Genomic DNA, 19,433 nt, shown 5'->3' with positions numbered 1-19,433 from the left:
GTTTTAGATCTAATTCTCCTATTATTCAAAGAAACCCTAAGGCATGTTTTAGTATAGTTTTTTAAAGAGAGAAGAATGCATCTTGTGCCTCCAATTGTAGATCTAGGGTTTCTATACCCAAAGCTCTCTAAAATACTCTACCGGCAATATTTTTTGAAGAAACTCAAGATTCAATATTGTAGAAGTTGCTACATACAAGATCAATTGTTGTTGAAGGTCTAAAGCTTTGAGTGGGATCTCAAACTCACAAACATGAGTGTTTGTGTTCAACAAATTCGAATAGAAAAGTCTGTGGATACAGAGCTGCGTGTGGTCACGGGAGTAAGTACTACAAGAGACATCTTTAGATTTAGGGAAAAAATCTATTATAACACTTCCATTCTATTTAGTGAATTTGTTGCATTAAGGATTGTTTAAGTTAAATCCTCCCCAGATTTTTTATCTTGAAACTGAATGGTTTCATTAGTTTTCCTAGGTCATTATTTCGCTTGTCTTCTTTATTATTTCACTATATGTGATATGATTGTTTGTGTTTAACCTAGATCTAAATAATAAACCTAAGTAGCAACTTGGTTAATCAATTAGGTTAAACAATCTAAGCATACAGGGGTCTAAATAATCCAACATATTCTTATTGCTTAAAGAGGGGGGGGGGGGGGGTGGGGGGTTGATTTAGCAATGGAGCCCAATTCATTTTCATTACTATATGAAGGTTTAAAGTTTATATATTCTCTAGAAAGCAGGCAATTGAAGTCAAGACTCTTTTTCGTTGCTTGCAGTGACATTCATCTTCATTTAAGATCATTGAATTTGCCACAACTTGATGATGTGTGTGATTGTGATTAGTGAATCATCACTTTCAAATTGACCCATTACTTTTTTTTTCCATCACTCACAGTCTTATGTGTCAAGGTTATAGCAAAACTTGTGATACAATAATTGTGTCCACAGACTTTCCCTTCATCTATTGATTGACATAACCACGAGGTAGTGACATTATTCATGTTATAAAATACCTTATCATGTGCCAATACGAATTAGTTCAAAAATTCTTTTGTATGATTTTATATATATCTATAGAAAGCAGGCAATTGAAGTCAAGACTCTTTTTCGTTGCTTGCAGTGACATTCATCTTCATTTAAGATCATTGAATTTGCCACAACTTGATGATGTGTGTGATTGTGATTAGTGAATCATCACTTTCAAATTGACCCATTACTTTTTTTTTCCATCACTCACAGTCTTATGTGTCAAGGTTATAGCAAAACTTGTGATACAATAATTGTGTCCACAGACTTTCCCTTCATCTATTGATTGACATAACCACGAGGTAGTGACATTATTCATGTTATAAAATACCTTATCATGTGCCAATACGAATTAGTTCAAAAATTCTTTTGTATGATTTTATACATATCTATACGCTTCTATATGAGCCCACTCACTTTATTCTCCATGATGCCACATGTCCAACCAATCAAGGCCAAAAAAGTTTCGAGAATGTGAAGAATCGACACATCTAAAATTGTCTGCATGGTCATTATCATGCAGTCCAATTTAATTTCCAGCAATATGGTTGTCTGTTTCCCAAGACTTGATCTATTTAATTTGAAATGAACTGAAATTCAAATGCTGATCAATTCCAAGCTTCCCCAAAATCCCAGATTCTGACATTCCTAAACTACAAGACAGAGGACATTAGGTGGAAAAGAGAGTCAGAGGGGACACCAAGGTCCATCACTAGAAGCAACTAACATGGTGGTGGAGTTGTCATAATGTCAATGTGTCATGCAGATAAAAGAGATTATGGCAAATGATTTCTCACTCTTAAGAACACATCCCACGAAACTGATTGACCCAACAAGGTTGGATCCATACACAACAATGGTCATCTTAGAGAGAATGTGTCACAATTAGGACAAACACAGTTCTGTCCTCTTATTTTTCCCACTAAAAGATTGCTTACTTTTCTACTTGTCTATACCATTATTAGTCGGTGGGTCTGGTGGAGATTTAGCTTATATTAGAAATGGGGGGCAAAGACAATCCGAATTTGATTTTGGTCTGGGATATTTTAGGGAAAAGGTCGGCCTAATGGCTAGGATAACAAAAGCTTGTTTTTTCTTTTAGTTTGGGAAAGGTTATTAATCTTGGGTCTGGTTTCAAACTTTCTACCTTCAATCCAAATCATGCATTGCTGTAGTTGCAAAAAGCTTTGTAACTTTGATGTTATTAACTTATTATCAAGTTTTTCCATGGAGAAGAAATTGTGTTCAATCCTCCCTCTACTACTTGTTGTTAAGGACCAAATTGTTTCAAGTTTATTGTCACTTCTAACCAATTATTTCTAAATCAAAGTTGGCATAATATTTCTATTCTCTAGACTTTTCTTGGTGAAAAAGTCGGAGTATAATATTTCTAAATATAATTGACAAGACTTACCTTTATACATTTATTAAGTTTTAGTCTCAAAATTTTATGACCGGTTATGGATCCTCAACATACTAATCAAGGTTGATCAGAGTCATTATTTTTCACTATTTCATCATATTCGAAGTCAGACCCTATATATATATATATATATATATATTGGAGAAAAGACTATATTAGTTAATAACTTAATTGACATAGCTTTTGAGTGGAATGGTGGTGTGCTTTTGTGTTAGAACATCTTTCCTTCTTCCTTTTGTGTGTGTTTGTTTCTCAAAAAAAAAAAACCTTAATTGACATGTCATTATTTACTTTTACTAACGTTATTTTAGATTTGCGTGTACTTTTATGATAATACTTACCTTTATGCGAGATAAAGCTACATTTTTTTAAGTAAATACTTTTTATTCGTAGTCACCTATGGTTTGCAAGACTTTCCTCCATAAAATTACTATTATTAGTCTAGATATGCATACTAGCATTTGGTTTTTTTTTTTTTTTTTTTTTTAATATAATTCTATAATTATAAGAGAATGAGAGATTTGAACCCTGGACGTAACTTTAAGTAATGTTACACTATTCAATAAATGAAAAATCTACTATTGGATTATATTTTTCTTCTTATACCCTATGTGCTTACAAAATTTTCAAGATGATCAAAGTATATTAATCTTCAAGACAATCAAAGTATATCAAGTGTTTAAATTTCAAATTTATATATTTTAAAATAATACATAAAAATTGGGTTTCTAGATCGAATAATAAGCAAAATCATATTGACACGAAATTCGGCATGCATATTAGGAACAAAAATAACATCTAAACAAACAGTGAGATTTTTGAAATTTTAATTCAATAAAAAGTTATTAAGTGGTGTAACATTACTTAGAATTACACCAGTTATATTTGATTCTGACCCATTTGTCTAACTGTGAATTATGTCATTCTATCTCAAAATCAATTGGTGATGAGGAAAATACACTCAAGTATTTTATGGAATTTGACATTGCCCCACGGGCCTGATTTTAGAGCGGTCATAAATAGCCGAATTGTGGTTTCCCAACAATCCCCCTCTCCCTCCTCTCGTGACAATGCTCATGTGACTTAAATCCATAACTTTGGCTCTGATACCACTTGTCGAAAAAATGAGTTATGTCACTACATGTTAAAACCAATTTGTGACGAGAAAGACACACTTATATATTTTATTGCATTTAACATTGCGTCTCATGAGCCGATTTTTAGAGTGGTAATACGGAGTCGAATTATGGGCTCCAGCACCATTAACTCTTCGTATCATTTACACTGGTAGTCATGATTTTAACACTTTCTTACTCAACGAAGTAGTTGAAAACAGAAACGCAAAGCAGAAGCACAAACGTGGCTTTTCAGGTCAAAGTTTTATCTTGGTCCCTCATCTGGCTCCATGTAATTTCCTTTTGATTCATTGGGCAATGGAAGGAGTACTAAGTCTGAGTGGCGCAACTTGACATTGTCACATCCTGAAAAGTACTTTGCTTGATACTACTACATAAATAAAATAGACGGTTGAAGGACAAACTTGGTGTCCCATGTTGAGTGAGTGCTGTACCATTATCACACACTGGGTTTTATTGGGATATGGGAGATAATTTGCTATTGCCTTTGCTTTCCGTAGAAGACTACTGGGTACCAAATTATCAATAGGGCAAAGCTCTTTTTTTCCCATTATACTTACACACACAAGGTGAAGACTGAAGATGGTGGCCTTGTCTGTCAGTTGTACACTCAGCTTCCATATAAGGCGGTCGGGGATATGCCATTGGGTGATTTTGTTTATGGACACCTGATCAGCTCAACGTTGTTTTGCATTTACATTTCAGTCGACACCTCTTTTTCTTATTGCTTTTCATAGTCTTGTAATTCAATCGGCATCTCTTAATGCCCTTCAACTATCGAATATTAAGAAATATAAATAAAAAGTTAAAGCCCTTCAACTATCGAATATTAAGAAATATAAATAAAAAGTTAAAGGTTATAAGCCCATCTATATTAGTAAAAGTTTGGTATATTAACTTTTTTGATAGCTTATTTATTAAATACGAGATAAAAAAAATAAAAATAAAAATAAAGGATAAAAAAAAATTTACTTAATTTTATTATTGAAAAAAAGACTTGTACTACTTGAAGATACCTAGACCAATGGCGGATCTCTATGTCATGCTACCTAGACCAATGGCATATCTCTATGTCATGCTCATCTTGTAGAATCTTTGGTAGCAAAGCAAGGATAGCTTATCAAATAATGAAAGCCAAAGGATAGCTTATTGTATTTAAATCTTACACATTACAATAGGCATAAGGAGAGTAAAGTTTTTCACAAATTTTTTTTTTTTTTTTAATAGATGTATATTGTTATAATTTGTGTTAAAAATGATCGAGCGAAAAGTGATATTACTGCCATCACAATTTCCTACCTCAAAAGTTGTTAAAAATATTGAGAATTTTTGTTTTTCACAATTTTTGTTTATCACATACTCCACTTTTTTTTCTTTTTTCTTTTCTCCTTTAAGATCTCCTGTGAAAAGTCAATCAGACTCATGGAGAGCAAATATATCAAACAGAGTAACAGACCGTATCTCTCACACATGACACTGAAGACAGGTTACAATGAAATATACAGTTGGCCCTCTGGTAAGTCATATCCATAGTAGAAACAAAAAGTAATGATTATTAGAGAATTTTATTTATAAGCAAATGCCGTTTCATAATGTTTTTTCTTTTTCCCTGCTCATTTATAACCATTTTTTTTTCCAGTTTTTCTTTTTCAAAGTTAAGCACTAAATAAAGTTCAAGTACAAAGAGTCAAAGACTATATAAAAGGAAGAGACATATCATACTATATCCTATGGACTAGTGCATCAACTATGACCCCCAAAAAAGAATAGTAAACAGATAACTGATCTAACTAGTCAAAAAGATGTTATGTTACACTAAAGAAATTGGGGGCAGCACTTCTGTTATGTGATCGTAGAATGTCATGTCAGTTGGACTCACTTATGGTGTGTTCCGGCAAATCGCCGGGTCGTTGGTAAGGTGCCAAAATTCTTGAATTTGGATTAGACAAAATGGTCTTAACTTTCTAAACTGATGAATCTTGATCTTGTCGTGATTTTTCTTGTGCTCTCCCTTTATGTTGTTCTAAACAAGTGATGGCATGTATTTAAAGATATACAATATGCATTATAACATACATATAATACTACAACTCTCTTTTTTTTTTTTTTTTTTTTAAACTACAACCCAAGTATAGATCATTAGTCTCATATTTGGTAATTTATCTTTAGAATAACTTGATGAAATAGTCGAGTCAAATTTTTATACTATTATATACATACATATTCTTGTAATACACACACACACATGTTAATATTTAGACAAGTATATGTAACATTTTGATGATTCAAGGAGTATTATAAAACAAGTTTCTCAACCAAAAAAGAAAAAGAAAGAAAGAAAGAATAATATTAGAGAATATGTATTACAGTCCCTGAAAAAAATTGATTCCTCAAAAATTTATGAAACACTTGGGGCTGCTGTATAAGTCAAGAATCCAGGGCAGCCAAGATTCAGTACATGATCAATTCACTGATAAATCTAAATAGAATAAATCAGAATCCACAAGACTTGTACAGCTGGGGAAAATATTCCAAACAATGTGATGACATTGAGTCCAAGTTTTTTACATTGCTTTTACTAATTTGAATTGAAGAGTGATACAAAATTGGCAATGTGAAAAAACTCATAGCTTATCACAGAGATGCATATTCTAATCACTTAGTTTGGCTAAGCTTGGCATTAATTAATATAAACCATAAATAATCCTGTCACCTATTAGCACTATCCGCCAATGAAAATATAAGGTTGATCCAATGCAAGAGGATTGCCATAGTTATTTTGGTCCATGTCATCTCCTTATTTTGAATGTGATGTTCAGTTTGCATAGGTGCTGAAGCAAGATAGGTAAAGCATTATCTCTTCTTGCAGAGAAGGAGTATATTATTCCCCACATATATATTTCGAAAATTTACATGGACTGGCTTATTTTTCTACTAAGCCAGGTTGCCTATTGCACAACCAAAACTGAAGGGGGGAATGTGCATGACAACTCAAGAGAGGAAAAAGATGGACTGGTCAACTTGCCTCTGGCATAACTTAAGATAACACTCGATACATTATTCATGAGATTTATCGTGGATCGTGCTTTAGGTGATGACAGTAGGCTTTTCTCTTCCTGTGAAGTCCTTCAACTTTGATACAGATAGTGCCAAATCTAAAGCATGAAGAAACAAACATTTAGTAGTTTATATTAATTCAGTTTATAAAAATGATGATGACAATGGACTAACCTATCAATGGTTTTAGGGCCGTTTGGGCATCTACATCATGTTTAGATACATCTGGTTCAAACTGCTCTATGTAAACTCTAACAGTGGCACCTGCTGAACCAGTTCCCTGTAAACATGAAGAAGTTATTTTCCACTTAAAAGATGTATCCCCAAGACTATTAGTTATAGACACACAGAGGTTGGCACATACTGATAAACGAAATATGATCCTTGATCCATCTGTGAAAACAAACCGAACACCTTGCTTTGACACCATGCTCCCATCGACCTGCCCAATAAAATTAGTGAGTTAAACTGTCAAGAAAGGACGGTACAGGGTTCAATTGCTTGAGTCACAAGTAAGGATAGGCAATAAACATGTCTGATGTTGAAACTTACAGGATCTGTATAAGTAAAATCATCAGCAAATTGGAGGATATAGCTTCCTGTACAAGGATATTTTTCAGCATCCAAACATTATTTATTTATTTTAAAGTAGCATCCAAACATTGATGAGAAGTGGTGATTGCATGAACAAATTTTAGGTACGAACTTACCATACTTTTCACCTGCCTTGCTCTTAGAGACTAAATCTCTAAGATATCCTATCATTTTATTGGCACCTTCAGATTCACATTCCTGGAAAAGGAGTTACATTAATCAATGAATCCATCTCTCACAAGACAATGATTTCAAAACCCAAAACTCAAATTGGAGTAACAACATTGTGCAATTTTTATTTTTTATTTTTCCAAAACTGGTTATGAAACTTACTTCATAGTCATATCTAGAAAAGAAATTCCTTCCATATGTTGCCCAATATTCCTTCACAACGTCGGAGACAGAAACCAACTTCTCCCCTGGTTTCTTGTCTTTGTTTTGGTATGCTATAATTGAAAGCCATGCTAAGACAGCCCTGTCATTTGGAGATGTTGAAGTCATTTCACATGGGAATGGTTTGGACCGTTTGGTTAAGAGATAGAGACAGGATAGAAATATCTCTTTCAATGATTACATACTCCTCATTCACTACAAAAACTTGCACTAAGCATTATAATTAAAGTCAGGTTTTTCATTGGCCCAACTAATTGAAAAGGTAATGCAAGGAAACCAAATTTTTGAGAGTAAATCTATGGCCAAATACTGATTTGCTACACTATTATTGATAAAAAAGTATAATAGTTAACCAAAAAACCACAGTGCCATTTTATAAGATCCAGTGTCATTGATTCAACCACAAAATCAAATTCAGGTGATGCATCAAATCTATTTTGAGCCGGCGCGAAATTAAATATTGCCACATACTACACCATCAAATTCATACCAACATTTACTTGATGAAAATATAAAGTCAACCATTTGGGAATGGCACATTGCTCTTTCAAGTCTTGCATGGCCATACACCCAAGAGAAGTATATGCAGTTCTTAGTATCAGAATGGCCACATCTAACCTCTCTCTCCTTAACCCTTTTTCCTCGCAATAATACACCCTCCTCATCCAGAACTGCAACTAATATAGGAATCTGATAAGGCTTCTAGCTAGTCCTTGGTAACAAGTGTTTGAGCAGCATAACCATTATACTGTCTGTTCCTGATTGATCTCAACCAAGCTCTATAGCAGGATCTCTTGTGACCAACAAGATCCAGGAATTGGGTATTATTTAATTTAAGTATAGAACTAGGGGCGCAACCAAGCAGAGCCATTGATGAACCCCTTGAATGGCCTGCTTACTTACTAAAACGAAATCGAGTTCAAGCCACATGTAACAGTTAATCTTACAACTACACTCAGACAGCTAAAGCAGCATCCTGAGTTTCAACAGGTATATTGTGGCTCGAGAATAGATTACTTGAGCTGAGCTTGAAAAATAAAAATTTTCAGGTGATCTGAGTTCAAACAGCCAGATAGTCAGAATGGGTCAGCTCATTTGGAGCCCTATTAAGCAATTTCAACCTTGAATAAGGCTTGTGATTCTCCTTGTACGGCTACTCAAGCTTTTTGGTATAGAAGGTTGAGCAATTTAAAAATGTATATGTTCAAAGAATGAGCATAATAAAAAATAAAGATGTTCAAATAGATGAGTGGCAACATTAAAAATCACAAATTAAGGATTTTGTGTCATACAACACCAAAAGTAGGCACAAATTGAGGCGAGGAAGGAGAGAAGTTGATGTTATTTTCAAAAGTTACATGGAAAAAAATTAAAAAAATGCCCTAGCATGGGGAAGTGATTTGATTCAAGCTGTAGAAGCTAAGATGAAAAGAGCAAGGCCAAAGAAAGCATGCAATAAGGCAGTGAGACAATAGATCATCACAAAATGAATTCAACTAGTTGAAGTCCTGTAGCCAATTATAGCATTTTTTTAGTGTAATAAGATCAAGAGAAACCCTAGTAAAGACAGAGAACATGTAGAACTAAATTTTTACCCTACAGTAAAAATGCAGACAATTACCATATGCCATCCTTCTCACGAATGTGATCAGAACCTGTTCCAAAACTCTCTTCCCCACAAATGGACAACTTCCCAGCATCCATAAGATTTCCAAAGAATTTCCAACCAGTGGGGACCTGAAAGAGAAGATCCATTGTTCATCAGGAGAGATCTATCTCTAGATATAAGCCCATTCTTTAAGTAATACAATAGTTCAAAGAGAGCAAAACCTCAAAGAAGGGAAGCTTCAATTTTTCAGCCACGCGATCAAGAGCACCACTTGTTGGCATAGATCGAGCTAAACCCTATTAAATTTGAAATATGAGTCATTTCTTTTTGTTCAACAACTAAAATATTGATAAAGAAAATCCAGAGAGAGTTTTTTACCTTAATGCCACTACGGAAATATGGAATGGCTTCTTGTGCATTGGCAGCAATAATTGCGACAGAATCCGAAGGAGTAACAAAAAAACCTCTACCCAAAATCATATTTCTATCACCATCTCCTATTGATGATAAAGGTAAACGGTCATTCAACATAATAAGAATACTAATAAGAATATTAAAAATGTGCGTGCATGTGCACAAGAAATTAGTGACCATTTAGTATTATAGAACCATTAAACACAAATTCTGCCTCTTGTAGTAATCTACAGTACCATCACTTGCAGCACCAAAATCAGGTCCATTTTCACCATACATTGTGTTGACCAAATCCTTGGCGTATCTGTTTAACATGAAAGTCAAAAATAGCAACGCTCCAAGATAATGACAATCAGCAACTATCAAACAAACTATTTCACTCTTACGTAAGATTGGGATCAGGATGACCATGCCCAAAATCCTCCAAAGGCACTCCATTTGAAATTGAATCCTACATGAAATACCAAACATCTAACATCAGGACTCCAACAATACTAGACTATAATTGCTTTAGGATATTTTATGTTCACAACATACCAGACTGGCTCCTAGCTTGTCCACAAAGATGGGTTTTGCATAAGCACCAGTAACGGCATGCATGGCATCAAATATAAACCTAGAAAGTCATAATATCAAATGGTTCAAAACCACGAAATCTAAATGATTTGTATATTGGAAATTGAAGGCCCAACCATGATCATAAACTCAAGGTTTGGTCATTGCCCATAAATAAATAAGAAATCATAAGTACATCTTTCTATATAGGAAAGGGAGATGCATAAACCACAAAGAAAGAGTTCAAGCTAAAAAGTGTATTTATACAAATTCATAAACCTACCTAAATAAACTACCTTAGTGCTGATATACTAACAGTAGTGAATATTTTTAGGGGAGAAGAACCCAGGGGGTTTGGGCACAAGCAGGGCAGGGTCAAGAATTTTGAAGTAAATGCAATTTGAGAAAACATTTAATGCATGAATTTTAGTAAGATCATGATACTAAAAATACAAGTATTACAAAAAAGTACATAGATATCAGTACCAAGGTTATACTGTGAAGTGAACACCTCTGTGCCTCTAAAAAGCATGATATGTATGCAAATTTTCAAAAAGTATCCCTAGTTTAGAACTACTAGAAAACTTTTGATTAGAATTAAAAAAGACTGATATGGGTTGTCGCTAAGAATGCAGCTTATGAAGTTTTAATGTTAGTATATCAATTACTTAATTCTTTAAATAGTTGTAATCCACGAGTAAAAAAACAGGTTAAGGGTAGTAAGAATTGTGAAGTCAATGTGACTATTTCCATGCATATATGGTTTCAGATACCTTGGGATTAATACGAGACTTGAACTTAACAGTTTTTCAAAGTGATTCAAAGAAATCCAACTTCAGCAAAATTACTGGCCCTTAATGCAAATCAACAGATGCCATCTACAGGTGTTAACAAAAGGATTAAAAGAAATCCAAAAGATGACAAGTTCAATGGAATAGAAAAACGAAGAGTATGAAGATGCTGAAAGCTTGGTTGCAAAATTTTGTTGAAGGTCATTCCACAGATTTATGTTCAAGATTTCGCGGTACCTTAAACTCTATTTCTCTGTTACCGGTTGGTCGAGTGAATAGCTTTAAGTTTTGGGTTGAGGAAGCAATAAAAGACACAATGATGACTAAACCTAACTGTAAATATGGGTGTCGCCAGCAGTCTAACAAAACAGGATTCATGTAGCAGATTGCACAAAGTAAGGATCAAGGAATGTCATTATCTTTCAGAGCCACATTAAGAGAAATAACAACCACCAACACGAGATAAATGAATAGACACAGAATAAAGGATGACTAAGAACCACCCAATGCAATTAACAGAATAAACCTGTTAGATAGAGGGCATATGATACCTGAAATCTGATCGAGACAAAAGACTTTTGATAAGCTCGAAATCAAATACACTCTGCACAAAAGCCCATAAAATTACTTATCTGTAACTCATATGAATTTCCATCTCAAAATTCCAAAGATGCATATCCTTTGTTCCATACCTCCAGTAGCTCCAAATAGTCAGAAACTGGGTCAACTACTTCAACACTGAAGTTCCTGAACTCAGTAACTCCAAGATGAGATAGGTCAACATCAGGAATGTCTGCCACCTTTATTTCACTGATCTGCATTACACTTACAAAATTGAAACAATATGCAAATAAAATAGAAAATGAATCAGGTGTAAAACACTTAGACTGCTTTAAATCAAACGGGACAGTTGAAAATATTAAGTTGCAGCTCAAAATTTTTCACACCAAAAGTGTACTTTTTCTCTCAGATATTAAAAGAGAAATCATTTTCAAAGACAAGGATGAACAATGACCCAGTAAAGTAACTAACATAATAGACAAAGTAATGAAGCATGTTGTGAACAAAACAATTTAGAGAAATGTTTGGGAAAATGCAATTTACACCCTATAAGTTTTGTGAATTATCATTTAGTCTAAGTTTAAATTTTGTCATTTTAGTCCATGAACTTTGACAACAATGTCATGTTAGGAACCCATGAGTAGAACTCACCCTTGAAAACCGGCTTACAAGGGAAGGGTGCCCAAGACTTTATAAAAGCATGGTTAAGCTTACACTTAATCCATGTAAGACACTAGGTTCATAACATACTACCACGTTCCGCAGCTAACATCCACAATGGCTCACTCTAACGACATTGACCTGATGCTAGCCCTTACCTTTCAAGGGTGAGTTCCGCACCTCTCTTTTCAATCCATGTAAGACACTAGGTTCATAACATACTACCACGTTCTGCAGCTAACATCCACAATGGCTCACTCTAACAACATTGACGTTCCGCACCTCTCTTTTCAACCTTTCTCTAGGTATATTGCACTCACCTATCACTTATTTTAATCTAGCCTCTAAGTCACCCCCTCTGGAATTCGACCACAAAGCTGCAACTCATTTGATCCCATACTCAATGAGTTACACCCGATTACTAGGGGTGGTGGTTGACTCTGATACCAAATATTAGGAACTCATGGGTAGAACTCACCCTTGAAAACTGGCTTGCAAGGAGAGGGTGCTCAAGAGCTTATAAACACATAGTTAAGCTTACACTTAATCCATGTGGGACACTAGGATCATAACATGTCATTTTAGTCCTTCCATCCATTGAAAGACATTTTTAAAGAGAATTAACAACATTTTTCAAGCCGGTTTGTCTCTTTAAAAACATCATTCACATTTGTAACATTAAAAAATGATTTAAAACAGTAATATAGATCAAATTGGCAGTCTGCTAATCCTTTCTTGTTACATTGCTCTGTTACTTGAGTGCTTTGGTATATCATGTATTCCCTCTTTTGGGTGTTCTAAGTGCATCCTTATTCTGTTTTAGGACACTCTCTGGCTAGCATGGCAGTTTTGTTCAAAAAGGTAATATAATAGCTTGGAAGGCTACTCCCTTGCAGTTCACCACACTTTCAATTGGGTGGGAAGGACTACTTTAGAAGTTAAGGATAACCTGTCACAGTCCCCATTTGCAAGTTTGCAGGTCTTTCTCCTCCTTTCATGGACAATATAGATTTTTTACATACATATAGTGGGTTTTGAACTCACGACCTCACCCACCACCTTATTCTTACAAGGAGAGGAAGCACCATTTGAGATGGACCTCAATGTCTAGATTCTTTACATGTTTTACTTCTTCTTTTTTCTCCCTTGCCCTTGGTCCCCCTTGGGTTATTTTTTTCCTCCTTTAATAGGATTTATCTATCAATCAAAGAGAACAAAAAAGAATCATCTTAAAACAAGAAGTGAAAGCAACAAGCAATTAACAGTATAAAGGAAGATAAACAGCAGCACAGAAAAATTAGCAAGCAAAAAGATAGATCCAGATACTTACAGAGAGAGTGTTTCCATAAATCTTGTCAGTGATGGATTCAGGTGCAGGCTGACCACTGTTGTAATTGAACTGGAAAGAGAACAGTAATGGCATTTTGAGTTGGATACATTGAATGGTGCTATTAGAAACAATAGCAAATTCTCAGGTTATGCAACAATTATCTTATTGAAGAACACCATGCTTGAAGATAATACGATTCATACTGAATTAAGAAACTTCCAAACTAATATAAGCAAATCCTTTTCTCAATAAAATACAGTAACATTAGGGAGAAGTGTAAACCTTAATTTGAAAGGAATTCAAAGAAACCAATATTTGATTGGGTGCAAAAGATTGAATATGGACAATTCCAAGAACCGTGGTCATAAAGACCATTAGGTTTGATTGCATTATACATACTGGACTTGTAAGATTAAAAACTCACCTTGATACCCCAATCATATTCAGGCCCACCAGGATTATGACTTGCACTCATTATAAATCCACCATTGGCCTGTGAAAGTGATTGTTTAATTGCATCCCACCCGAAGGAGCAAAAGGCAAATGAGTTAGAATTTGACATGCTATGTCAAGATACTGAACCATTGATCAAAAGTAGCACAAGCTTGCCTTTCTCTTGCGGATCACAGCAGAAACCGCTGGTGTTGACAAAACACCTTCCCTGCATTGACACAATTTATGCTTATTCTCTATGACAAAAGCCATCAAAGTCATAAATTGCAGAAAAAATAGCTTTGCACCTTCATAACACCATTATATATGAATACAACTTGAACAGGATATTAGTGGTGAATAGACTCTCAATGCATTTAGCTACCAGACCAATTGATTAAGAAGATGTTCTATAGTATCAAAATGGAACACAAAAATCTCTAAATAGTTGTTTTATAAAATAAAATAAAAATTTGGGGGGGGGGGGGGGGGGAATTGGAAAATAAAGAATATTCTATTGGACTGCTCTGTGACTGAACAGATACTCCCATAATCTAAATTACTGGAAAAACAGAATTAGCATAAAAATGAAATCATTAACAAGAGACACGTGTTTTGAAAGTTGACTTCCAATTTTTTTAACTCATGATGACATATCTCTTAATAATGTTTTATCTGAATAAATGAATTTTCAGACATATAAAGTCTCAAAGACTAAAACAAGAGAGCCAACCCTAACCATACAAGTTTTACTGCATCGAATACTTATATTTAGCTATATCTGAGTTTGTGTGTCCAAATGTTACCAGAAGAACCATAGAAAGCAATACAATCAAAGACAGCTCAAAACAATAAAATGGCATAGCAAGAGAGCGCATACAACAATTGTTCATCTAGTCATTCCATACATAATTAATGGTGGAATCTGCTGTAAGTGTCACTCATTTAGGTCTATGAAGGACATTGGCAAGAAAAATTTTCATTTGAACAAACTATTACAACAATTAGCATCTTACATATCACTGTATAGGTAGACTTATCTGTAAGTTTCCAACCAGATGAAGGACACAGGTAGAAACAGATATATTCATTCAAACAGGTGGGAGAAGAACATACATAAGCACATTATATATTACACTGTAATAGAACTTGGTTAACAACTTAACATCAATTGCCATGAAGATTATAATAACTCAAATAGATGCCAATTAAGAAACTTACTTGCCAACCAAAATTTTCCCAACACCATTCCCTGCAGCTATTTTAATAATTATCTGCATTTTAAATTCAAACAGCCATACAAATTCGTTATACAATTGGAGACAGATAAGATCAACTTAAAATGTTGCATCGAGCAAGTACAGATAAAAAAATTAAAAATAAAAACCTGTGCAGCTTCTCGATTAAAATAACGCCCATCACCTCCTAACACCAACAACCCATTCTTGTAATCCTCTGCTGGCAATGAATTAAACAATGCCTACATACACGAAATTCTGATTCATATTGAAACCGTAATGCACTAAACACCGATAACTTCAATATTCTGAGAGAAATTTTAAAAAATAAATAAATCAAAACCTGGATCCAATTGGCAAGGTAATTTTCTTGCGTAAAAACTTTCACCTACAAAACAAACAATCAAACAGAATACACAGGACACCCATCAGGCTCTTTTTGATTGCCAAGAACTTGCAGGTAAAAGAAAGGGATGTAAAAATTCAATCTTGCAGTTACTTGAATGAAATACTTCACATGTTATAAACCAGAAATGAAATATCATAAAACCCCAGATTTCCATTTCATGTTTCCTCTATTTTCTTGCCAAACAAACCTACAAGTACTTCGAAAACCACCAACCACAAATCCCAAAAGTTTAAGCTATTAGGAAAGAGTGAATCTAATCATTTTAACCATAATTATAACAGTACTCATTACATGTGAGCCCAGATTCCCAACCCCTAACACTCGACAATTTTAACTTTTTAAATATGAGGTAAGAGTGGAGACAAGTTCAAATTCATGAACACTTATGATCATTTGCTCTGATACCATGAAAAATTATCAATCCTCACAAAAGCTTAAGTATTAGACAACGGAGAAGTAAATCATAATTCTATGATTCAAACAAGTTAACACTAATAGAAAGAACAATAAGAGAAAACCTTCTTCCGGAGTCCACTGGTTCCAGTCTTCTGCCCTTCGATCGGCTTCGTTACTATTGAATTAATCTGCAAAAACTCACACACACACACACAAATAAGGAAACCCGAAGTGTTAAACAAAACCCCAAAAGCCAAAATGCAAATAGAAAAACATATAGATAGATAGAGAAAGAGAGAGAGAGACCTTGATGCCTTCGGGCTCAGCAATGGTAGTGGAAAAGGCTTTGATGGAGGGAAAGTGTGAGGTTCTGAGAGAGAGTTTTGGAGAAGGTGGGGAAGAGAGGAGTGAAAGAGATGGGATTGGAGAAAAGAGAGTGATTGCATTTGATGCTAATGATGATGATGATGATGATCTGGGTCTTGAGGCTGTGGGGGAATAGAGCAGGTTTAGTCCCACCGAGTGAGCCATTCCTTTTCTTTTTGAGATTTCAGAGTGTGTTAAGCTTGAGTTTGAGAATGCAAAGAGAAGATCTTTATTAAAATTTTCAAAGAAAAAGTTGCTTACTCAAATGCTGAGAAGTGTTTGTGATTGTAGTTGTTGTTGATTGATGTAGCAGGAGAGTGAAGTGGTAGTTGAGTTTTAGTGTAGTTTAACAGTTCAGAGGAAATCAATGGCTGCCACATGTACTTTTAGTGTAGTTTAACAGTTCAGAGGAAATCCATGGCTGCCACATGTACTTTTGGAACTCTTATGACGTATCAAGACCCAATACCATGTTATCATGTCATGTGAGAATTGTGAAGTTGTGAACTACTTTTCCCACTTCCCCAAAGAGAAAGTATATTCCAATTTCCAATTCTCTTTTCTTTTCTTTTCTTTTTCTTTTGTTTTTATTCCAATTTCGAATTCCTATATCCATGTTTTATAGTATTTTTGTTACTTTAAAGTTTGAATTTTTTTTCTTAGGAAAACCTCAAAAACAAAAAATGTCTAGATAAATTATCCTCCGTATACGTCACGGTCACACACCACAGGGGCACATCCCTTGTATCTATGTGTGTTGTGTGTTTTTTTAATACCTATATCTAAAGTGAGCTAAGCTTACCGAACAATAAGTCGATTTTTTTTTTTTTTTTTTTGATTAAGAAGTCGATTTTATTTTAAAAATAAATAAATGAGGGAAAAATTATATTATGTTAAAAAATTTCGTACATTGCACAAGTGATTGACTAGTTTTATTTTAATTTTGAATCTTTTGATAAATATAATGAGTGAAATATTTTAATAGAAAATTTTTTTTTTTTTTTTGGTGCTCCAAATGTAACATAGGAAAACCTATAATACCATTGCCATTATCGTATAATGCTAGTAAAAATTAGAAAGGAAGTCATATTTATTTATATGGTTAAATTAGATAAGTTTTTTTTATATCTATATTTAAACTATTATTTAAGGTGTTTTCAAGCTGATTTTCAAGCCGTTTAAGCCATGGATTCTAAGTCTTGGATATATTAGAGAGTTTCAATATATGACATCCACTCCTGATAATAGCTCTTAATCATCAGGCTAAGACACCAATCGGTTTTTAGTGTAGACGGGGATTGAACCCCAGATTTCTTATTCAACCATCAGAGATTTTACCAGTTAAGCTAACTGGAACCCATTTTATAGCTTCTTAGTTAAAAGCGACAAATAAAATAAAAATTCACAATTTAAAATCTTCCACTAAACCCACATTCTCATAAATTTACAATTTGGAAGATGATATGTCCACAATATTTTCATAACATTTTCACAACAAATCCTAAGTGATAGGTTCTTACTAGTTGTTATTATTAGAGCAAAAAAGTAATCTTAATGTTAGGTTCAAATTTGAACCAATAACAACTAACCATTTATAATTTGTTGTAAAAATGTTGTGGACGTAGCACCTCTCTTTACAATCTCCTTATTTTTTATCATTTTTGAAATTTAAATAGAGGAACCATATTTTCCTTCTCATATCTTATCTTTTTTAAATTTAAACAGACACACTCTATTTTTTCTTGCTTTTTTTATATTCTCTTTTATTTTGAATAGAAAAATTTTTAGGCATTCAATCAACTCAAATTCAGCACAAATTTTCAGTGTAAAAAAAATGAATGAAATATAATATTAAACCTTAAAAAAAAAAAAAAAAAAAAAAAAAAAAAAAAAGCTTCATTGCACACGCAAGGCCATGTGATGAGGCTAGATATGAATCTTATGATTGAGTTTCTATTTGTAGTATATTAATCTCGATTTACATCAGTACATAGAAATCTCTAATTGGGGGTAGTAATAATGTAGTAGCAGTATAGTCCACAAGTCACAGCTAGAGATGTCAGCTAGTAAGAACTGGCCATGGTCTGGTCTAATCTATGGCCTGGCCCAAGTGGTCACAACTGGGCCACTGGCCCAAAATAGGCAGCATCATTAATTCTGATTGTTACTTCTTACGTCTCTCCCTCTCCTATATTTTCATTAGGCCTAATATAGTATTCCTTTTTTTTTAAAATAAATAGTAGTATAAAACAAAACTGCAGCAAAAATAATTAAACAACTGCAACAGAGCCAGCCTCTTCCCTGATAACATTATAAAAACATAATAATAAACAAAGTTTTTTAGAATAAAAAAAATTTTTAAAATAGTGCTCTGCTGGAACTAGCACATTAGATTCTAAGGTCACAGACAAATGCATTGAGTGTGTAGGAAAATGATTTTCCTTAGTATAGAAGGAAAGTGTTTTCCTTATTAAAGGAATAATTAGGTATTCTTTCTCAATTAAAAATATAATTAGAGTTTTATAAATAGATATCATTGTGAAGGGTTTGCTGACCTTAGTCTTTGATAGGGCTCTAGCTAAAATAGTCATATTGTATGAGCAGTGGTATGCTACTATTTTTTTGGGTTGAAAGATACCCAATTGTGTGAGTTAGTGAGTTTAATTTTTATGAGAGTGTGAGAGAGCTATGGGTGTATTGATTCTTTGAGATTGTGAGTTTTTGTGAGTTTGTGTGAGGTTTGTGAGAGGTTTTGTTTATGTTTGTGTTTATGAAATTGTTAGTGTTGTTTGCGAAAGTTGTAGGTTTGATTTGTGAGTGGTTGTAATTCATATTGTTTAGTGGTGGTTGATGTTGTTCACGGACGAGGTTTAGAGTTGACAAAATCATAATTAAATATTATTGGTTTATATTGTTATTTTATTATTCATGTAAATGAGTTTTTATTAGCTCGAATCACATTCTATTGTTATGTTTAAAATATTAAAAATCATCTTTATTCCATTAAATCACTTTAGTCTTTAGCAATGCAATGAAAAAA

The 19,433-nt window shown here is 33.8% G+C and overlaps 1 protein-coding gene across 1 annotated transcript; it reads right to left on the bottom strand.

Moving 5' to 3' along the window:
• Positions 1–6,054: 6,054 nt before the first annotated feature.
• Positions 6,055–16,875, bottom strand: LOC126701254 (phosphoglucomutase, chloroplastic). The gene is made up of 22 exons (XM_050399364.1): positions 16,334–16,875; positions 16,150–16,215; positions 15,566–15,610; positions 15,372–15,464; positions 15,206–15,258; positions 14,162–14,213; positions 13,977–14,045; positions 13,553–13,621; positions 11,694–11,816; positions 11,553–11,605; positions 10,193–10,271; positions 10,042–10,106; positions 9,892–9,959; positions 9,620–9,738; positions 9,463–9,537; positions 9,254–9,369; positions 7,573–7,714; positions 7,356–7,437; positions 7,198–7,244; positions 7,010–7,087; positions 6,820–6,925; positions 6,055–6,743 (listed from the first exon to the last, which is right to left on the bottom strand). Exons 1-22 carry the CDS (start codon positions 16,556–16,558, stop codon positions 6,676–6,678), a joined length of 1,893 nt encoding a protein of 630 aa, XP_050255321.1. The 5' UTR covers positions 16,559–16,875; the 3' UTR covers positions 6,055–6,675.
• Between the last annotated feature and the right edge of the window lie 2,558 nt (positions 16,876–19,433).

This window comes from Quercus robur, chromosome 9 (genome assembly GCF_932294415.1).
Source record: "Quercus robur chromosome 9, dhQueRobu3.1, whole genome shotgun sequence".
Taxonomy (NCBI): domain Eukaryota; kingdom Viridiplantae; phylum Streptophyta; class Magnoliopsida; order Fagales; family Fagaceae; genus Quercus; species Quercus robur.
Note: the sequence above shows the minus strand (reverse complement) of the source record. Positions and strands in the feature narration are given on the sequence as shown.

Coding starts and splice junctions, on each gene's coding strand:
- LOC126701254 (XM_050399364.1), bottom strand. CDS start 16,558: ATGGCTCACTCGGTGGGACTAAACCTGCTCTATTCCCCCACAGCCTCA. Junction 9,960..10,041: donor CATCCTGATCCCAATCTTAC/GTAAGAGTGAAA, acceptor CATGTTAAACAG/ATACGCCAAGGATTTGGTCA. Junction 6,744..6,819: donor GGCCCTAAAACCATTGATAG/GTTAGTCCATTG, acceptor TTCATGCTTTAG/ATTTGGCACTATCTGTATCA.